Genomic DNA, 21,346 nt, shown 5'->3' with positions numbered 1-21,346 from the left:
CTTGTCCCTTACTAAAGCTTTATATGATTCCCAGTCGGTATCTTTGTTATACCACATTGGTAGTTTTGTAATTTTCGCCATTCTTGAGCATAATGATACAATTATTGGGGAGTGGTCTGATTTTGCTTGATTTTGGTATAGTTTTTAGATATCCCTTTCATTACACAGAACATTACAGTCAAGAGCGACTGGAATTTTTCTTCTGTCTGTGGGCCAGAACGTTGGTTCACCTGTTCATCATAAGTGATTAAGATTTTTATAAACCATGCATTCCAGCAACTCTCTTCCTCGGGTTATGGCTAGCCTAGAGCTCCAGTGCTGATGTTTTGCATTGTAGTCGCCACGTGCGATAAAACGAGATCCAAGTGTATCGTAAAAATGATTAAAATGTTCTTTTTTAATGGTGTGTTTTTTTAAATACATAAAAACATTTTGGTGATATGGATACAGGGGGACTAAGTCATATGAGAAAACTGTTGTATAACAGTGCGGTGGCGTTCCTTAGTACATTGGAAAGCACATAGCGCGGCGCAACAAATACATTATAATAGCGCCAAATAATTTTAAATTTCAAACAATAAAAAACTTTCGCATACATTTTGTATTACTTGTATTACTAGTGATTAGTCTATTAATTAATGAGTATTGTTTAATTAACTTTCCAATCTGATTGAAAAAACATTTGTGAGGACTATAAGGTGGGATAAATTTACTAATTTGTTTTAGGCTATTTAGAATTTCATTTAGGATTTAAATAAACTGAACTACAAGTAAACTCCAGTAAGTGTATATTTAAAATGTATTGCACAATTGTAAACAAATATAACTATTCATAAATGAGATACACTTGTCCAGTTCCAGGATGTATATCCAAAAATACAGATATTGTATTGAAAATACTGCACCTATCTAATATGCTTCAGATCATTTTTCGTTAGTCATTACGGGGGTTGAATTGAGTAGGCCCTATGCCAACAAAATATCCTTTTTTGTTCCTGACTTTGTTGGTACTTTTACATGCTGGATTGAGTAGGTTCGATACCAACTACCCAAGTACTTGCTGCAAAAACAATATCTGATTCATTATGTTATCTCTTCTGCAAAATAAAGAAATTAATTAGTAGAGACGTATGAAATATCTAAACATTTGCTAATCAGGAAATAACGAATGTAAGGGTAAGAATATATTAGTAATTTTTATTTATTTTAATGCATTATTTTTAGATTTACTGAGCAGTGGACTGTAAAATTGTTAATTCTATTTTTTATTAACTAATATATGTAGTACCGAACTTGTAATAATATAAATGAATCGTAGCTGGCTATAATAGATAATATAATGAGTATTTTCAGATCCACTGTAGTGCCATCTATGTGAGAGAACTTTCAATATTTACGGATTTACTTTTACGCATTCGCACTTCATGAACTCAAACGAATAGATCGCATAGGCGAACGGAACGTAAGAAATATGAGATAACCTGTGGCAATCGCAAGCCCGACAACCAAAATACCGTCAATCAAATTCCCGACGTTCGAAATTCCGACATTTGAAATCCGACTTTATCGAAATCCCGGCGTTCGAAATCCCGACTTATCGAAATCCCAACAACCATAATCCCGGCTATATTAAAATCCCGACAACCACAATCCCGACTATATCGATAATGTCTTCAATAACATACGCTCCGAAATAATTTAAAAATGTTATTTTAGAAATTTTCGATATAGTTGAGATTTTGATACAGTCGGGATTTTGATATAGTCGGGATTATGTTTGTCGGGATTATGGTTGTCGAGATTCTAATACAGTGGGGATTATGGTTGTCGAGTTTTTGATATAGTCGGGATTTTGAACGTCGGGATTTCGATCGACGGTATTTCGGTTGTCGGGCTTGCGATATAGACCCGAGATAATTGCAATACTTTTCATTTTCCGTATGTCTGATTTTGTTATTTTGTTTTTATTGTGTGAGAATTAATATAATAATTTAACGAGACATTATGTCCCAACAGACACTGTCCTTCATTTGTGTTTAATTAAAAGATAAGGTGAGGTCAACATTATTAAAATGAAGTTATTGCTCCATCTATCGGCATTTGAACAAGAGCTTGCATTGAATCTAGGATGTTAGTGATGTTGCCTACATATGTATAGGTAATCGCCCAAAATACTTATTGAATATTTTAACCTAACCGTGACGTTGACGTTGATTAATAATTACCAAAAAATTGCAATCTCGATTTTCTTTATATCAAATAAAGTTAAAAAAATGTATAATCAGTAATGGCATAAACAATTATGTTTATAATAAATTAAAAAATAATTCATATAAAAAAGTTTAATTTGTACGTCAAATTGACATTTTAAAATATTGAGTTATGTTTCAGTTTACAAATCAAGAAATCATTAGCAATAATGAAATTTGACGTTTGGAGTATCTAAGTTTAAATAAAAAGCAATGTTAACTGAACGTTGAAACTGTTAAGACTTAAATTAGCGAATTACACTAAACTTTAGTTTAACAATTGTAAAGAACTTTAATACGAATATTTTTTTCGTCATTTGAATGAATCCTATGAACGCACTGGCATGTAGCAAATTGTTAACTGTCAATTAGGGACTATCTTTTGGTCAAGTGGTCAAGAGACACTCCAATTTCGTTCCAGTTCCTCAGTAATCTGATTATGAAAATTCCGAGGAAGGGAGATTGACGTGAGCGGTGAAATGAAATTGTAAGGCTGTGCAACATACCGTGCGTATGGGTTGGTGTGTATGTGTGTGAGTGCGTGCGTTCGAGGGGTGGTTTCCTGCAGGAAGAGCGACTAAATTGGTTTGTGTGTTTTTATGACTGTGTTTTAGTGTCGGGACCGCGCGCGCCCTCCGGATTGCCGAAACAGGAAATGCCCTCTCCCGGAAACGTCCTCCTCATCCTACTCCATCTCCTCTTCCAGTTTCAACCTACAAGAACAAAAAAGATTGCAAGAAAGAGACATTTCGTGTGGCGTTCCCGCAAGTTGAACAGAGACAGAGCAGACAATAAAACGCGTTCCTGACTCTGGCGATCGAATTTAATTCAATTTAAAATTTAATTATTTCCCATTTACTGTCACTGTGTGGAGGATATTAGCGGCAGCTAATAGTTTCTTCTTCTCCTCCGTTTCGTTTCACACTGTTCCTGCACCTCTCGAAACAGTTTGCATAAGGAACGAAAAAAAAACAACAGAAACTTTTCCAATTTACCTTACTCGCAATTTCCGTTGTGGACAACGTCCAAAGCTTCCTTTCGTTGGACATCGTTTCCAAAAACAGGAAGTGTATCGCAGTCGGAAAAAAAAGCGTGCGTAGTCCATTCCGTAGACTCAAATTCGAGACACGGCCGAATTAGATTGCTTCAAAAAAAGCGGGGAGGTTTGGGCGGTAGGACGAGATATTTTTCTCTTCCCTTCGTATTCGTTTGTTTCTTTACGTTCTCCCTTTCCGCTCGTGCTTTTCGTGGAGGCGCCGGGCGTCCGCTGGAAAAGAGGTATAAGGGTGTAAAAATAAAATAAGAAAATTCAATCTAGTGGCCCCAGCGCAGCGTTTAGGGGGGTCGCGGGGGGATTGCTCCCTCGACGCAACTCTCCCTCTTCCTTCCCCACACACACGCACACAGCACAAACGCAAGCAGAAAACACCGCATGGAAATGGCCCGTCGAGATTACGTAATAATAACTGCGGGGCGGCCGAAAAGTTGTGTCCAAGCTACCCTCCATCTCTATATCTTTCCCTCTTCCATCGGCATATTTATATGGAGAGACCCGAGGTCAGGTGAAGTCTGGAGACTTCGAAGAAACTCCCCCATCGTTGATCAACATTCCTATGACAGTTTTGTCAAGAAGAAAATTTCATGTTTTTTTTTTTCAAAAATACAATATCGTATATCAGTTTCGTAACGGCATTAGAGTACATAGAAAATATCCATAAATACAGTTCAACCTCTCTTAACGAGCACGATGAACGAGCAAAATAAATTGTTACAAAAATGACACGCTTAACGAGTGACGATCAGAAAAGAAGTCCCGGATTGCGCGCGTGCTATATCATTTTTAAAACTTGTGTACACATATTATGTGTATTTTTGAATATGTTTTACATTACGAGTAAAAATTAGGAAATTTTGGAACGGATTAAACTCGTTCCACAGGTTCCACTGTATACCATTATTAAAAATAAAATAGTATAAAATTAGTTGACTGATTCAGTGATTTAGAAATTTAGAAATGTATGACCCTTCAAGAGTTAAAACGAATGAAAATTAAAAATCAGTAAAAAAAAATAATTGGTTACTTTGTTTGACATACGAAATTTTCATGAAAGAAAAAAAAATCAAATAAATCATATCACTTGTTATTTGTTATTTATTTATATTTTTAGTTTTTTGTTAATATTATCGTTATTGATAATATTTTTAAGTAATTTTCGGTTATTGGATCATTGATTTGTATATTAAATGAAATTACATTAATCTATTAAATCCTTTCTGAATTAAAAACTTAATTTAAATTATTAAGTAAATTAGGAATTATCATACTTATATTTATATCAATAATCTATAGAAAGGAATGATAATTATTGTAGTATCCCAAAGTAGTCTGACGAAAAATATCCCAAATATTTTTTTGGTTTTAATCATCAAGGTTAAAATGTACACATTTATAAAAAACAAACAATTGATAAGGTGTTTTATAATATCCGAAAATACATTATATATAATCAAGATGCTTCAATCACACTCCAAAAATACAAATATGCGTGTTATTCGAAAATAAATGATAAATAAATTAGAAATATTTTATTATAATTTATTTCATTTTAATATTTTGTTACTTAACACTTTGATGTTTGTTGATATGACATCCTATTAGGTCAACTGCTACCATATTTGAAACAAAATAAAACGTTTAACAACTGTAGTATCATAATATTCAATTATTTTTAATTGAATTGAAACAATTACATCTGTCAAATTGATTAATATACGTAATATTTACATGTTCTTTTGTTATATAGTATTTTTCTTGTATTTCTCTATTTAATTGTTATTTTATTTATAATTATTGTGGTTTAACATGTTATGATTTTGACACAGTGATAAGTTAAATATCTTACGTCAATTAGAAACTTTAAACGCATATACATTTTTTAACAATATTTAAACAGTTTGTAACAATTATGAGAAATGTGTCTTTATGTTACAATTTCACGAATTATTATAAATTGCTTCAAGAATTATTAAAATATATAAAATTTGCAATTTACGTAAGATATTTGAGGTTATACTCAGTCAAAATCAGTGGCGTGCATAGCGACAAAACTATTATACATAATTTATGACCCACCAGGATGATCCCCATTTTCAACGGCTTAGTGACAGTTCTGACGTTTTTAAAACTGATATTTTTTTATCATAGAAATGGAACAAATGGACAGCTGTTAATTCGTTGACCATAAGCATACATTCAGATATGAGTCTCTCTTTCTATCTCGCCTCTTTTTTTTTTTGCGAAAACGTTTCTGTTGATTCTAGTGATTATGTGCGTGTGTGTACGACGGGAGGCGGTTGATTTACCCTCCCAACATTGGACGTGAATGTGTTCAAAGAGGGACGAGTGTACGGCTGGGGGCGGCGGAGCGGTCGGTTTTCTCCCGTTCGGTCCCAGATGTGCGAAGTCAGTGCCCGAAGCTCACGCATACTCACGCATAATTTAGACGCTCGGTGGTGGCTGCTGGAATGGACATCGCCCGGTTCAATCAATACCGGCACCACCGCCTCCTCCTCAGCCTCCTCCGCCGCTACCGCCACTACATTACCACCCCCGAGGGCCGCTGCGGCCACCGGAGGTGTGTGCGCACGACCCCCGAGACACACACACACGCACGAAAACATCCTCTCTCACTCTCTTCGAGACAACAAACACACGCACTTATTCAAATTCGACACCCCCGCAGCAGCAGGAACATCAACGTAAACTAAATATTATCATCCACAAGCCCCGCAACCCTCTCCAGCACGTTGATGATGATAGATGAATTGCCACCTTTCGCACACATTCAATTATCCGGTATCAAAGAGAATCCAAAAGTTTTACTAATATTATACATCAACGAAACTAAAAGCCATTGTTTGTGCATTAAATTTAACCAAAAATCTAAGTTTTCAGTTTAATTAAGAACTAGTAAAATAAAATCTATATTTAATTTAATCACTCTCGTTATTCTCACTCTCAAAACAAACTTAATTTAATCCAAAATTTACAACGAATTAAAAGTAAATATGTATTTTTTTTATAATTTAATATCAATTATGTTTTTCTAGAAATAAATCTTAATAAATTTCCTGCTTTCTGTTAAAAAGTAATAAAATTGTTTGTTTTTATTTGTTAATTTTACATAATAAAATAATATATAAATTAAAAAAAGATAATATATTACACATTTTTAACCTAATATATACAACAAAATCGACTAAACAAATCTTGCGCACAAAGGGTTAAGAAAATAATAATATTTTATTAGAAAGATTGAAGTCTAAATGTGGTGGAAAGATCGTCAGTTTTTAATGGCAACGAACAAAGCACACAATGATCTCCATTAGGAAACAGTTAATAGCAAAGAGAAAGCCATCAATATATATATAAAAAAAAACAAATCGTTATAGTCAACATAGATATCCTGGTAATGGAATCTCCTTGATGATAGCAAAACAAACGATAAAAAGTTATGTTTTTTTAAGTAGTCTTAGGGAAGAGAATGTATTTAAATTCAAGATACAAATTAAACGTAGACAAATTAGACTTAACGCCGAATGTATCAATACAAAACATCAATAAAATGGTATCACCGTTTCATTTCTCATTTTATTGATCTAGTAATTATCAATTATCAGTAGTCGCTGACTACTTTATCGCAAAGACAGCGAATCTTCGGGAATAGCAAAGAGGTGTTAAATTGATCTTTTGGAATATCTAACCCAGATAGTAGAATTCTTATGTAAAGAAGCAAAAGGAACTAATATTAAGAAAAGAGCACGATCTTCTTTATTTCGTCAAGGGGTATATGAGAAAAATAAGAAAAAGGGCCCAACAACTACTCTTCCTTCTAAGATTAGATGGAATGCATCATTGGCAAGTTATCCAAGAAATTAGACAACATTGTAAAAAAACAGGTTGTAAAAGGCAAACAAATGTAAAGTTAGTTTATGACTAAATATTCAGGATTTTCATATGAATTAGCAAAAATTGAAAGAAAACATTTGTAGAAAATCGTGTTGTTTTCATATTTTTTTTTGTATAAATTGATTGGAAAACTAGAACTAAAATATGTTAAAGTTATAGTGATATATGTACACTAATTGTAGGATTCAGTTAAACAAAACTTAACATTGTAATAATACATTTTTTTTAAATAAAAAACATTGCTTCTAATGAATAAATTGAAAGTTGTTTAATATTTATTAGCGGAATTGCCTTTATTTTCTAAACGTTAAATTTACCACAAATAGGCGAAACAATGAAAATCATTTTGGATTAAATATTAAATTGTGACTAAAATTAGACGAGCAAAAAGTTATTTGTATATATTTCAAAAGATAAACTGCACTCATGTTGTTAAGACGATTAAATTTATAGATTGTAAATAAATATTGGTAGGTAAACATAATAAAAAAAAATGTGAATCCAATCTTAATTACTAATCATTTTTAGAAAGCACTTGATTGTTTTGCTGTAAATTAATCAGATAGGGATTAGAATAGTCTAAAAATAAAAATGTACATAATCCGAATCGAGCACGATAAGAAAGTTTTTTTTTAGTATAAATTCGGAAGCACGAAGGGATTACAGTCAAATCAAACCAATATGTTCAAGTTGGTCCTCATCTCAGCCCTCGCGGCTTTAGCTGCTGGTAAGTTATTATACAATTTTATCGTGATACGAAGATGTTATTGACGAATTTATCAATATGGGTAGCATCTCCGTTTACCCCACGTTTGGATGGTCGCATCGTCGGTGGTGAAGCCGCCGAAATCGAAGAGTACCCATACCAATTATCTCTTCAATACTACGGAAAACACATCTGCGGCGCTTCCATCATCAGCAAGTACTTTGCCGTCACCGCCGCTCACTGCACCAATGGGTAACCACATTCATTTGGTTTTCAAAAATGTTGTTGCTTAATTGTTATTGTTTTTCAGTTCTCCTGCTGAATCCTTGGCCGTGCGCGCCGCTTCCTCCATCAAGGGATACGGTGGACAGCTGATCCAGGTCAAGTCTGTCCTGCAGAACCCCAAATTCGATAGCTACAGCCTCGACTTCGATATCACCGTCTTGGAGCTCACCGAACCATTCGTCTTCGGATCCAACGCTCAACCGATCGACTTGCCGCAAGTGAACCAGGAAACTCCCGGTGGTTCCGAAGCCGTCGTTTCCGGTTGGGGCGCCATCATCGAGGGAGGCAACTCTCCATCCATGCTGCAGGCTGTCCATGTCGACATCATCTCTCAGGAAGATTGCAGGGTTGCTTATGGAGAAAACGACGTCACCGATCGCATGATCTGCGCCGGTGTCAACGGAGGCGGCAAAGATGCCTGCCAGGTAAGTCATGTTACTTAGCAAACGTTTGTTGGGATGGTTTCTTAACATATTTTGTTTGTTTGTTGTTAGGGTGATTCTGGCGGTCCTTTGGTCGTCAATGGACAATTGGTCGGTATTGTCTCCTGGGGTTACGGATGCGCTCGTCCGGAGAGTCCCGGAGTCTACTCCAGCGTAGCCAACATGCGCGATTATATCACCGAAAATGCCGGTGTCTAAATATCAAATGTCAAGTGAAAACTCAATTCTTAATAAAAAAATTATTAAAAAATCACCTAATTTAAATCTAATGCTGCATCCACACTATACATAATACGAGACATAAATATTGTTCGCACAATTCAAAAATAAATCCACTAATAATGACATAAATTGATTTAAATTTGCATTATTATCTAATTTAATTCAATGATTTTAGTAAGAAAATAATGTAGTTGGTTGGTATTCATGTGTTAAAATGAATGTGATGACAAAAGTTATTTAGTAAGTACAGCCTAGATGTATTTTAGATATTTTCTAGTGGATGGAAACAAACAGAAAAAAAAATGATTCCAGGTGTTGCACCCGCTATAATTCTAGACCCTATCCATCCCATATTCTAACTCATTCATCGCGAGATCAGTGCGTTTGTCGTGCATCGAAATTCTCCACTGAAATTGTGTCGATTGTTCGTGTTTATCGGTCACGGTCGACGCTCCTCAGCCAATTCATTGTCGCTCCGCGCCGACTGAAAATAAATGGAATTTCAGGCACGTTTCCGCGTTTCATTTTCACTTTTATTTATTTTCTCCAAAATTCGTTTCCCTTTTTTTCCCACCCAGGATCTGTATATTTATTTAGTTCCTTTCTCTCTCTTTCTCTTATATTTTTTTCCATTCTCTCTGCATCGTTTTCATTTGCCTCAGTGCGAATTTTATTAATTAAAAGAATCGCTTCGTGTTCATTTCACTCCTGGGGTTTTCACACACATAAACAAGTAGATATGGAGACGCGTAGAAGAAAACAAACAAATTTCATTTGGGATAATCCGCCACGCATAACAAACACAGAAATCTGCGCGCTCTGAGTGTGGATAGATGCGAGAATGCGAAGAATAAGGATGAGAAACGGAGAAACAAAAAAGGAAAACGGAAGAGGAAGAATTATTCTCTTTTATTATTTTTAATTTAAGTTAATTCCCGGATTCCCCCCAGGAGGATTTCCTTTCTTTTCCCCACATTTTTTCTCTCTCGCGACTTTCACGTTTCTTTCTTTTTGTTTTCATTAGGTTTTTATTTCGTTATGATTTCATCTTTAATGATTCGTTTGAAGTGCGCTTGATATCCCTATTCATTGATACTCTAAATCCAATTATTATTTATCACATCTTAAACAAAAAATTGTATCAAATTTGTTCAGTTTACTTTGTTATGACACAATACTATGATAAAAAATACTTTATCACATTAGATTTTGTCATTATTGCAAATTCTAAATGAAATTTTCTAAGAAACTTAAGTTATAATTAATTAAACATTAAATTATTATGAAACATGTACAATATACGCATTCAATTTTGATAGCTAATTTTATTATATTTTATCCGTTATAGTTGTTAAAATATAACTCATTTTAATTTAGTTAAGATTTTTGTCAATATTTAAAAACAAATCATATAATTTTCAAATTGCCATGGTCTTTAGAAACTCAACTGTTTATTCATTAAAATTTGAGTAAGTTTGTTTCACTTAATTGTTTTTTTTTTTGGGATCTGGAGGACTCGAGTTCCATTTCTTTAATGTCTGTATAGAGTTTCTTCTTTCGGCGATGAAAATATAAATGTTGTCATTGTTTCCGGTGCGTGGCAGTCGATCATGATCAAAGTGAGCGTCGATCGTGGAGAGAGTGAAAGAGGATGAAGAGAGTCGGGGGCGACGGAGGTTCGGCAACATCGCTCGATCGGAATAGTACACGTCTTAGAGGGGAGAGGGGGCTGAGAGAGACTTTGATGTCCACCACCGAGGCCGTCGTCCGCCGCCTCCTACCGCCCCCAACCCCTCTAAGTACATTCAACCCCCCCGAGAGAGACAGAGTGAACTGAGAAGGATGGTGCGGGGTGTTCGCATAGTAGGCTTGACGTTGCCGCCTTCCAACGCTCCAAATCCACCCTACCTCCCACCGCCCCCTCGTCCATGCATGATTGAGAGCTCGTATTGAAATTGAATTCGCAGGACGACGGACCACTCGCTCGCTTGATAACCAGGCGTTGCGCTTTTGGGAATACAACGCGCACACACAACTAGATGGACACGAGGGGTGGTTTCGGAGGTCCGTTTTTTTTTCTTCTTCTTCATCTCACCCTCCCCCACGCTTCATCCCTACTCCCGCATTCGAAAAAGGAAATTTTAGATATCGCGCAAAGTAGATGGACCCGATGGTGTTTGTTTTCCGAAGGTGTCCATACAATATGGACATAAAAATAACTTGGCCGTCCGTTTCTTCCCCTTTTTCCCCTATATATACATATATAAAAAAAACAAAAAATAACAGGAGGCGGCAGGATGAGCGAGAAAATGCAGAAAGAAAGAAAAAGAAATACAGAAAGGCGAGAGAGAATCTCGAGCCCTTTTTTACCCTTGATATTCATGGACCCGCACTCCTATGTACACAGCGTTTTTTTTGTATCTGTTGGTCACACTGTTATGATTCAATTTCCTTAGCGACGCAACTGTCCCTCATTACTTTCTAAGAAATGTAACTGTGGCACTTTTTCGATTTTCGGCTCAAAATGTTTCTTTAAACAGCCTAAAAAATAAATTAATAAATGTTAATAAGTTTGTATCAAAATAATTGATTTAATAATGTAGCTCAGATTGCATCTAAAAGCGAGCGAATTAGTGTTTATTAAATTTTGTGATATAATCATTATTAATACTTATTAAGTAAAAATATTACAATTTTCAAATAAATATTTGTCAAGTATGGCGAAAATATTGTGTAAGATATAGTAAATAATATAATGCATGTAAAACTGCTCTGATTCCAAGCTGCATAGATTAAACAGCGTAGATCGTTTGGTTATGAATAGAATCAATCACAAAACTGATTGTCCATCCATTCAACCGTCAATCAATCAATCAAATGCGATTAGCTTTTTAATTATTCACGGATGTTTCGTGGCGGTGGATGCGCCGGGCAATTTCCAATTTGGGTCTGGCGCCGATTTCAATGGATATATATATTCTATTTTTGACTTATTGCAGTTTTATATGGCTTTTGTATGGATGGTGATGGAAACGATTAAAGAGCGTGGGAAAGGTTGGAAATGGAGAAATAGGACTCCAGACGATTTTATCTGCTTCCTTGAGGACGTCGAGCAAAGAGTAAGTGGGTGTTTGTTATAAGCTGGAGCGAGAGTGAGATGGAAAGGGAGCGAGCGGGACGAGTATATCTGGGTCAAAGTTAGTGAACTCGTTAGAGGTGGTGCGCATTTCGTAAGAATCCCCACCATGCAGGCAGAAATGAGAATACAATGATGGACTTCATCACTTATTCTTTTGCACTATTTTTTAATTCACTCTATTTTGAAATTTGTCACTGGGATACTGTTATGAACTCGACATATCCAACTTATATATTTCACCGTGTATTCAATTCGTGAATGTTAATGTCTTTTGCTATTACAATTAGTTTTCAGTGAACATTTAAATTTAAAGGATATGACCCAAATACATTGATTTTCATCATTGTTTGTCAATATGTAAAAATTGAAAAAAAAAACTCGAAGAATCAAGACTACTTTCAATCGTTGATCAAATTATGAGGAATAATTATGTTATTTTTTATTTTGTTACTAGAATGTCCTTTTCTTTTGTTGGTGAGAATTTATAATCAATTACATTTTTCTTATTCTATATTTGTATTTTGACTTATATCTTTTTTCAGGGTGTTCATTTCATTTTATTTTTAACACTTTAATTTTAACATTGTTGGTATTTTCTTCACGTCATGCCACATAATCAATATTTTCGATATTTTATAAAATATCTAAAATACCTAATTTATCGAAAATATATTTCAAATAAATTATAAAATTGACAAAATGGAAAAACCGAAAATATCGTTAGAGTATAAAGGTTTAACAATTCTCAATTAGTACTCATTAAAGATTAGAGTAATTACATTTTGTCCAGTAATTTAGATTTAATTTTTTGTTTGTTTGTAGACATAGATTAGGAGTTATGGAGAGAGAAGAAACGAGTTGATTAGTATTTATTTATGCGTGATGGAGTTTGCAGGTTTTTAGGAAAAAAAAAAGAGTGAGGTAGAAACATCGGAACAAATAGAAAGCAAATCCACGGTGTGATTTGGCAGCGTGGAGCGCTTTAAGCGCGGATCCTGCAGGATGTAGGTTGGCGAAGGACGACGCGGCGTTGTGGAGGAGGAGGACGGCGTGCGCGAGCGGAGAAAGTCCGGAGAGTGAAAGTCCTGCGGGAAGTGTAAAGTGCGCGCCGGCACTCGCCAAAAGGGAAAGAGAGAGACACAGAGAGAGAACTATACACGTGGAGATGTAGGAGAGGGACGGTTTTTAGATTGTGAAGCGGATGGGGGGAGGGAAGCGGTCTCGGATTTAGAGCGGACGAGCGAATGCGTGTGTGTGTGTAGGAGGCAGCGGACGTTGCGGGGGGTTGGGCAGTGCGAAGGGGACAACGTGCTGCCCTAAGGAAGAGATGGAGGATGAGGAGGACGATGAGGTGGTGGAGGAGGAGCAGGGGATCCGCGGGATGCTGTATCGATCCGGTAGACGGACGGACACTCGGACTTGCTTAGCTATTCATACTAACACCCCCTTTCGTCCGCGCTGCCCTTCAACCACCCACACACACACACTCCCTTCAACTCTGCACATCCAGAAGTGCTTCGAGCAAGGAGCAAGTAAAAAAAGAGTATTACCCGGAACGCGCAATGATAATAAAATCTACGAGTGTGTGAGTGTATGGGGATAAGAGGACACACGATGGCAACATGGAAATTCATGTCTTTAATCTGGAGGAGATTCGTTAAGAACGGCAGTTATCGTCCATTTCCATTACGCTATGTTTATAGGCCATGCAATTCGTTCGCCAAAAGGGAAAGCTGATTTTCTTCCTCCTTCCTTCTCCACCAGCGAACATTTTTTTTGTCTCTTTCACTCCTTGTCACTTTCCCGTTTTCCTTTTCGTTCTTCCGTCCTTGTTGATATTCACGTGCCGCCTGCGAAGAGGCTTCGGCTATTAGTGCGATATACTGCAAAGTGAGCCGGAGATCCTGCCTCTCCCTCGGGACACCCACTTAGTCCTTCTTCATCCTCTCTTGCTCCTGCGATCTTCCTCCTACGCTTTGCCATCACCATCATCGTCGCATGTATCAGAAAACATTTGACACGATTTTGGCAGGTAGGAAATTATGCATTCGGCCGCTCCTGAGATATTTATGCTACTCGCTCCACTCGAACCCTTCGTAGCCCTTTCAATAATATAATATCTCGCACGCATCCCTTTACACGCCGCCCTATCGAAATACAAATACGCCGGTCAAAATCGATACCGTTCAAAAAAGGACCGATATTCTTCATTCATCTCATCCCATTCCTCTGAAAATACATTTATTTATATATTACACAACTATAAACGCCCAGTTTTTGTACGTCAGATTCTTAACGAGAGCGAGAGCTCGTTCGCTCTTTACGAGCCTCTAAACTCTTTAATGCTAGTTTTCTTTGAGCACATAATATCCCCTTAAATAAACAACGGTCAAATGGCTTTCACAAAACTTTACGCTTCTGTTAACAATATTATCCAATTGAATGAATCAAAAGTTTGTTTCCAAGCGTAAACGGAAGAATTATAGAATCTGAAATATTTTGTTTTATCTTAATTACACTTAGATTAATTTACAAATCTTCTTGAAGCATTTCAAATTAACAAGTTTTTTTTGTTTATGATAATTATTTGTGTTAATTAAGTACTGTTCCCAAATATTATTAAGAATATATTTGTATTAAAAATAGATACTATTAATACAATATTCTTTATACTAATTAAATAAAATGTAGGTGAAGAATATTGAAAATTATATATAAAAATAATACATTTTATATGAGCAGGTTCTTATTTTAATTAATTTTGTTAAATTTATTATACTTTCATTTCAATTTACGAGTAGGACAGTTTATGTTTCCAAGGTTTATTCTTACAACCACACAAAAATATCATGAAAGTATTAATTCTACACTAATTCTGATTTTTTTTTTAATTGAATCCAAATTGATTTTTTTGAATTGAAATTTCTATAAAACCTAGTAAAGATTTGTTAATTTTATGCTAATTTCTAGAATAATATTTTATTTGTATATTTTAAGGACATTTTTCAACTACATTAAGATAGAAGTAAAAAAAAAATAAATTGTCAGTTGATACAGATGCACTGAATATGAAATTTAAATAAAATTAAATCAGAAGAGAAACAAAGTTAAACAATTTTTTCGTTTAGTTTACTGAATGTGTCTTAAAAAATATTATAAATTAAAGTTTGAAAAGTAAACTGTACAATTTATGTGAAACATATTAACGATTAGAATAAAACATCATTGTATTCATAATAAACCTCACTTCTATATTATTTAGATTATCTCAAGTCTTTGCAATTTTTGCTTTTTAAAAACTCGTTCCGCACCTAAAATATATCATTCTCATAAATTGTTTTAATGAGTTCAACTAAAACTTGTTTTATAAGTTTAATCTATTGGCAAATAGCGTTCATGAGTAGTTTCCTCATTTATTTTGTAATTTTTCATTATTAATTTTCAATTCAATGAATATTCTTTTCAAATAAGCAATATCACGAAATTTTTATTTTCTCTCAGTTGTTCATTTTATTTTTTGGCGAGGATTCGTTAATTTATTGGACAGGGGACAAGTCGTCTCTATTTTCGGCGTGGACACGAAACGGATTAAATTTTTAATGTGACAACTTTGATTCAACGTAGGAATATAATTAGCGCGGGGGCGGCGGCGGCGTTTTCAGGTTGAATAAATAATTGCCGACCGCTAATGGCCAGAGGAGAGGAGATGCGAGAGAGGGCATAGAGGTGAATGTGGCACAGAGGCTTGCGCCGCTCCTGCCTCTTCTCTCCCGTCGCCTCCACCGGAAGCGGCGAGAGAAAGCAAAGGGGAAAGTGAAATTGGAACTTTTCATAGTTTCATTTCGCGATCGTAAAGTTCGCACATTTCGCTCTAGCACACAATACAACCGTCCGTTACGACGACGACGTCGGTGGGGTGGCGGCGGGAGTTGGTTGAAGGGTGGGAGGCAAAACGTAACGTTACTTACTTTTACTGCATCTCACTCTCTCTCATTTCCCCGTGACTCCCAGAAACACGAGATTTATTAAATTCTGGTGCGTTGCGGGCCGCCGCCTCCGACGACCAACCACCCACACCCCCTAAGTACAACCATCCACCGCCCACCCTTCTCTTCTATTCTGCAATCCCTCTCCTCGGCGAACGCACCGCCATTTACTCTCGCAAACGAATTTCGACCCAGATTTAGCAACATCTAAGGTTTAATTAATGAGAATTAATTTCTTCGCGCTAATTTCCACATTATAACAGGGCGATAAATAAAACTGCAGGAGCCGACGCGAATCTCAATCTCGATTCAAATGTTTATGTGCTTTATAATAAAGACGAACTTTGTTGATCCATATGTCCGCTAAGCATCTTAATCCACACGATCATTGATCCCCCCCTCAAGATTATTTATCGATTACAGTGGAACTTCGCTTGTCATATGAATTCATTTCTAAGATTTGTTCGAAAAAATAATATAAAATGGATATAATTGGTTGCATTTGATATGATAGTTTAAAAACTCTTTTTATATAATTATGAAAACATGAACCGTCTTGAATCGTCACGATGAGCAAACAACCTGCAGGTGCGAGCGCTAAACCAATCCTTATTTGGTCACAAAAATGAGTGAATTTTGCCTAATCGATAATTTGAATAATCGATAAGAAAGGAAAATTAGGAGATTATGTGTTTTGTTTCAAATTTATTTAAAATAATAATACAAATCATCAAAAGTAATATAAATTATGTTAGAAAATTTATTCTAATTATTATAAGACAATGTTCTTAACAACTTATTAGTAATTTAAGAAATGAGTACTTTTTCAATGTAAATACTTTAAAATTTATATACAATCCATTTTGATTACTTTTATGGACTTAAATATTCAACTATTGAGGTAACATAATTGTTTCAATTATCATTAAATTAAGAAATTTAGGTTTACATGGATTTATATAAAGATTAGACATTATCTATTTTTTATCAATAAATATATATTTTTCTTTTAATGCTCACCAATTACGGCATATTCAAAATTTTATGGTATTTCTAGTTGCCATAGTAACTTATACAAAAAATTAAAATTTGACAGGTTTGTTGTATACTGCAGTTGATATGCCAAATGTGATATTAGGAATTCGGCTATAGTCCGAAAATATATGTTATTTTTTAAAAGGTGAGATGGGTGGTTGCTATTGATCAGGTTGCTGAGTGTTAGTGTTCATTGAGTAGTGTGTAAATGTGGGTTTCGGTTATTATTAGCATCAAGGAAGGACAAAAGCGATGGCTGCAGGAAGCGGCCGAAGTGCGAGGGGGGCGATGGACGAAAGGGGGTGGAAGGGATGGCGCTGATTACATAACACACACATGTATATGTGAAGGAAACGAGTTAGAGAGAGAGAGAGAGCGAGTTGCCGGATGTTTGTGATAGAAAGTGTGTATGAGAGAGATGCTGCGAGCAAGTGAGTGTAGCGAGGAGCAAGAGTCCGGAGGAGGAATATCTAATCCGGTGATGTAGCGCTCGGTGTCAAGTCCAAGTAAACCGAGCGCTGGACTAGTGGAGGTATTGATCTTTGAGAGAAGCGAAAGTTTACAGCCTCCTCCACCTCTTCGTCCTCCTCCGCCACTCCTCACTCTTCCTGCCCCGCACCGCCTCCGATTGTCCCCCGCTCGCCCGCATCTACATCGACCGCCGCCGCCCCCCTTCGTCGGCGGACCACCTCGAAGAGCAACGGAGAACGGGCACGTCGTATTCCACCCTCGCTCTCAATTTTAGAGAAGCGGCGGCCGCTGGTCACTACGCGCTCACCCCCTTACGCCGACCCCGCACACACACACACAAACGCGCGCGTACACCTCGCTGCCGCCACCCCGCGCTCTCTGCTGGACCGGAGGCGGCGGCAGGGCTTTCTGTGCAGGGCCGAGCGGCCACCTCGTCATATACCTCGTTTACATACATCCACCCCTGCACGACGTCGCCCCTCGTCTCTCTCTTCTACCCCCCCTCGGGGATCTTTACTCTCCCCCAACGCACGGACTTCGAAACCCACCCACCGCCGCACGAATCGACTTCCTTTTCCGTTCGCAAATGCGAGTCCAGCGGGGTTTGGGGTTTTTAGGGTGGTGGAGGCGTTGGTCAACGGTGGAACGAAAGAGGAAAAAGTACGAGAAAAGCCAAGAAAAAAAAATATTGAATTACATTTTATCAATTTAATTAAAACGCCCTCACTTTGTTCGTTCGTCCTCTCCGATATATATTACTATAAGAGCGTTATTGGATTCGAGACAATTAAACCCTTTGCATTCAAGTTCACACTAAATTTATCCATCTCATCGATATTCCAATACCAGAATTAAATTAATACTGTTTTCATTGAAAATAATATTTGAAGGTATGCATCAATCGTGAATTAAGAAAAAAATGTGTTAATTAAATAAACTTTAAATTTTCAATCTCTATTTATTCGAAATATATGTTAGATTTTGTTCAAAGTTTCCTTTTAATAACTTAACTCTGTTAGGATCGCATCTAAGAGTCATCCAATTACGTTAGACGCATAAACATTTTCATTACAATTTTATTTGAGAATATTCACACAAATTTCATTTAGTGTATTATCAAGACACTAACCTAAGACTATTAAATGAATGAGCCAGTGCAAAAAAAAGTTACATAACCATAATATAATAGTAATTACATATTATAACGTTAATATATTATCGTTATTATGACAGCAAAATACAATTATAATTTTGTTATATACAGATTATTGTATTTAAATGTTGTATTTTAAAGTGAAATTGTGTAAGAAAATTGTCAATTTTCAAGAAATAAATCTGAATAAAAATTATATGATAATCTCAAAAAAAAAGAACAATAAATATAGAAATAAAACAAATTTGTTTTATAAATTAATATTTATAAATGTTCTAATTTAAAGTGAACTTATATCAAAGCACTAATCGTTTTAATTGGCATAACCTCGACAGATATAGAAATGTCGACAAAATAAAATGATAACGCTTTTTTGTGACACCCAATATAAATTTAATAATTGAATGTCAACTGAAAAAAAATGGCTATGATAATAAACGGAGTATTAAATTGTATAATTCTTTTGTTAATTGCGTGTTTCGCATTGTGGAATTCGTCGTATGAAAGTATTTTTATGAGTTTACACATGATGAACTGGGATGGTGTTAAATTGCGGGCGGGAAAAAAAATTGTAAGCCGCCGGATGTACGTATACATCAAGTGTATTTGTATGTGAGTGCGAGTGTCGGAGAGAGGTTTTCCCCCTTTTCCCTCTATTATTCCCGTGTTATCCTTGCGCCGCGCAGTAATAGTGTAGAATTAATTTAGGTTTTAATTTCCTCTTCACATGACGTTCACTGGACCAAGAGCGGGTGACAAAGCGGACGAAGACATAATGCGAAAACGAGAGTGCGTCCAACAGAGAAACATATATATGTACATGGTTAGTGTGAGTGTGTGCGGGAGGGAGTGAGACGAAGGACAAATTTGAATGCGTCCTTCTCTCGTCCAGCTCCGTGGGTTGGTCCTCCGGCCTTCCATCTTCTCACTCCGTTCCCCTCGAAATATCCGGACTTTCACTCTCTCTCTCTCTTTCTCATCTACTCTCTTTGTCTCTCGCCCTCTTCTCTGCAGGCTTCTTGCATGCATACATGGTTTAAATTTTGGGCAAGAGGACTTTAATATGTGTAATATTAAGGTGCGTGCTTGCGCTCTCCCGGGCATTCCTGCGGCCGCACAAGGATTCATTCCTCATATTCGTAGGAAGGGAACAACCTGAATACTGCTTCGCAGGAGGCGGCGGCGATGATGAAAAGCCAAAGCTAACGCCGACCGAACCTAAAAGACAATGACTTACGGCCGCTTTGTCTTAAGACCCACACACACTTTCTCTCTCTCTCTCATCGTCGTCCCGTCGCTTTAACTAACTTCAAACTTCATCTATATTGCAGATTATTAAACTACCATCCGCCACTCTCTACCGCAGTTCTACAACGACCGCAAGTCTTTTTCTGTACATTAACAAACTCCTATCCACCCGAAAACCGTTCAACTATTCCCATATGAATGACACATCCTTCAAACATCCTTAATATTGTTGAAGTCACTTATTTATTAAATTAATCAAATTTGGATTTTCCAGTTCTTCAGATACTGCCAATCCGCTCGAATTAAATAATACATTAAATAGTAAAATCCAAATATAAATTACTTTTAAATGGACGAATTTAAATTAAAATTTTCATATGAAAATCAATAGGCTATATAAAAGCACACCTGACCCGGCGCATCCACCGAAAATTAAATTCAACCTTGGCAATGGCCCACATTTTCCCTTCATCGCCGTAAAAGAGATCAATAGATGAAATGACAAATTAACATTAATGATAAATTTTAAAGTGATTTCTCGTCTATTGTATAAAATAATTCAAGCTTAATTTCAGACAAACAAAAGTTAATAACGCCATTGACAGTTGCTACGAATAAAACTAGATTTCTAAGAATTATGTGCTTATTAATAATAATGTTTTTTTTAATTGATATGAATTTGTTAATAAGGCTCAGAAATATTTTGTGATGTAAAGTGATGTGATGGAAATGAATAAAAAATAAGCTAATTAAACCAACAACACTTAAATTAAAAATATGTGCAGGTTGCTATGAAAATTGCTAAGGCTCATTTGTCTATTTTTAATGATGTTTCCTTACTTATAGTTATGAGGTTCTTAATGAAGCACAGAGATAATATGATGTGTTTTGTAAAGGAAATTGAGTTGGAAGGGTATGAAAAATCTAATTAAGCCAATGATACAAGGATAATTTGTTTGTAATTAATGACAGTATTATTTTTATTATTATGGGGTTACTATGGAGTTGATAATTTTTGTTGTTAATGACGCTTATATTGTTGGTTGCTAATGAAGATCAGAGATAAATTGATGTGTCTTGCAAAGTAAACTATGATCGAAGTGTGTTAGAAAACCTAATAAAAACAATGACATTTGTTATTAATATGTGTAACTTGCTAAGGAAGTTGCTAATGTTTGATTTTATACGCTACTTTTTTTATTGCTAATGAGAATTTAAGAATATTTTTATGTGTTTTGTGAAGTAAACTTAGTTAGAAATGAATGAAGGGAGGAATCAGATTTAAGGAAACGAGATGCAGGCGAATATTTGCAGATGAGAAGATTGCTAGGATGCTGGGTGCGCACAAGGTGGAATGGGAGCAAGGGAGAGTTTAAGGGCGCGGTGATGGGAAGGTAGTCCTGCTCGAACAGGACAAAGGACTCGGAAGGGTGGCTGCAA

General features: G+C 36.0%; 1 protein-coding gene and 1 long non-coding RNA gene across 2 annotated transcripts; one reads left to right on the top strand and one right to left on the bottom strand.

The window, feature by feature from the left end:
• Positions 1 to 855: 855 nt before the first annotated feature.
• On the bottom strand, positions 856 to 3,958 carry LOC108568097. Its single transcript, XR_001891283.1, has 3 exons — positions 3,245 to 3,958; positions 2,756 to 2,962; positions 856 to 1,097 (listed from the first exon to the last, which is right to left on the bottom strand). It is a non-coding gene; the product is annotated as an uncharacterized LOC108568097 (long non-coding RNA).
• Positions 3,959 to 7,854: 3,896 nt separating this feature from the next.
• LOC108568094 (trypsin-1-like) lies at positions 7,855 to 8,902 on the top strand. Its single transcript, XM_017929013.1, has 4 exons — positions 7,855 to 7,945; positions 8,011 to 8,176; positions 8,235 to 8,634; positions 8,704 to 8,902. The coding sequence occupies exons 1-4, from the start codon at positions 7,900 to 7,902 to the stop codon at positions 8,848 to 8,850; spliced, it is 759 nt and encodes a 252-aa protein (XP_017784502.1). The 5' UTR covers positions 7,855 to 7,899; the 3' UTR covers positions 8,851 to 8,902.
• Positions 8,903 to 21,346: the final 12,444 nt, after the last annotated feature.

This window comes from Nicrophorus vespilloides, unplaced genomic scaffold, assembly GCF_001412225.1.
Source record: "Nicrophorus vespilloides isolate i.1.1-1 unplaced genomic scaffold, Nicve_v1.0, whole genome shotgun sequence".
NCBI lineage: Eukaryota > Metazoa > Arthropoda > Insecta > Coleoptera > Silphidae > Nicrophorus > Nicrophorus vespilloides.
This window is presented reverse-complemented; position numbering and strand designations above follow the sequence as displayed.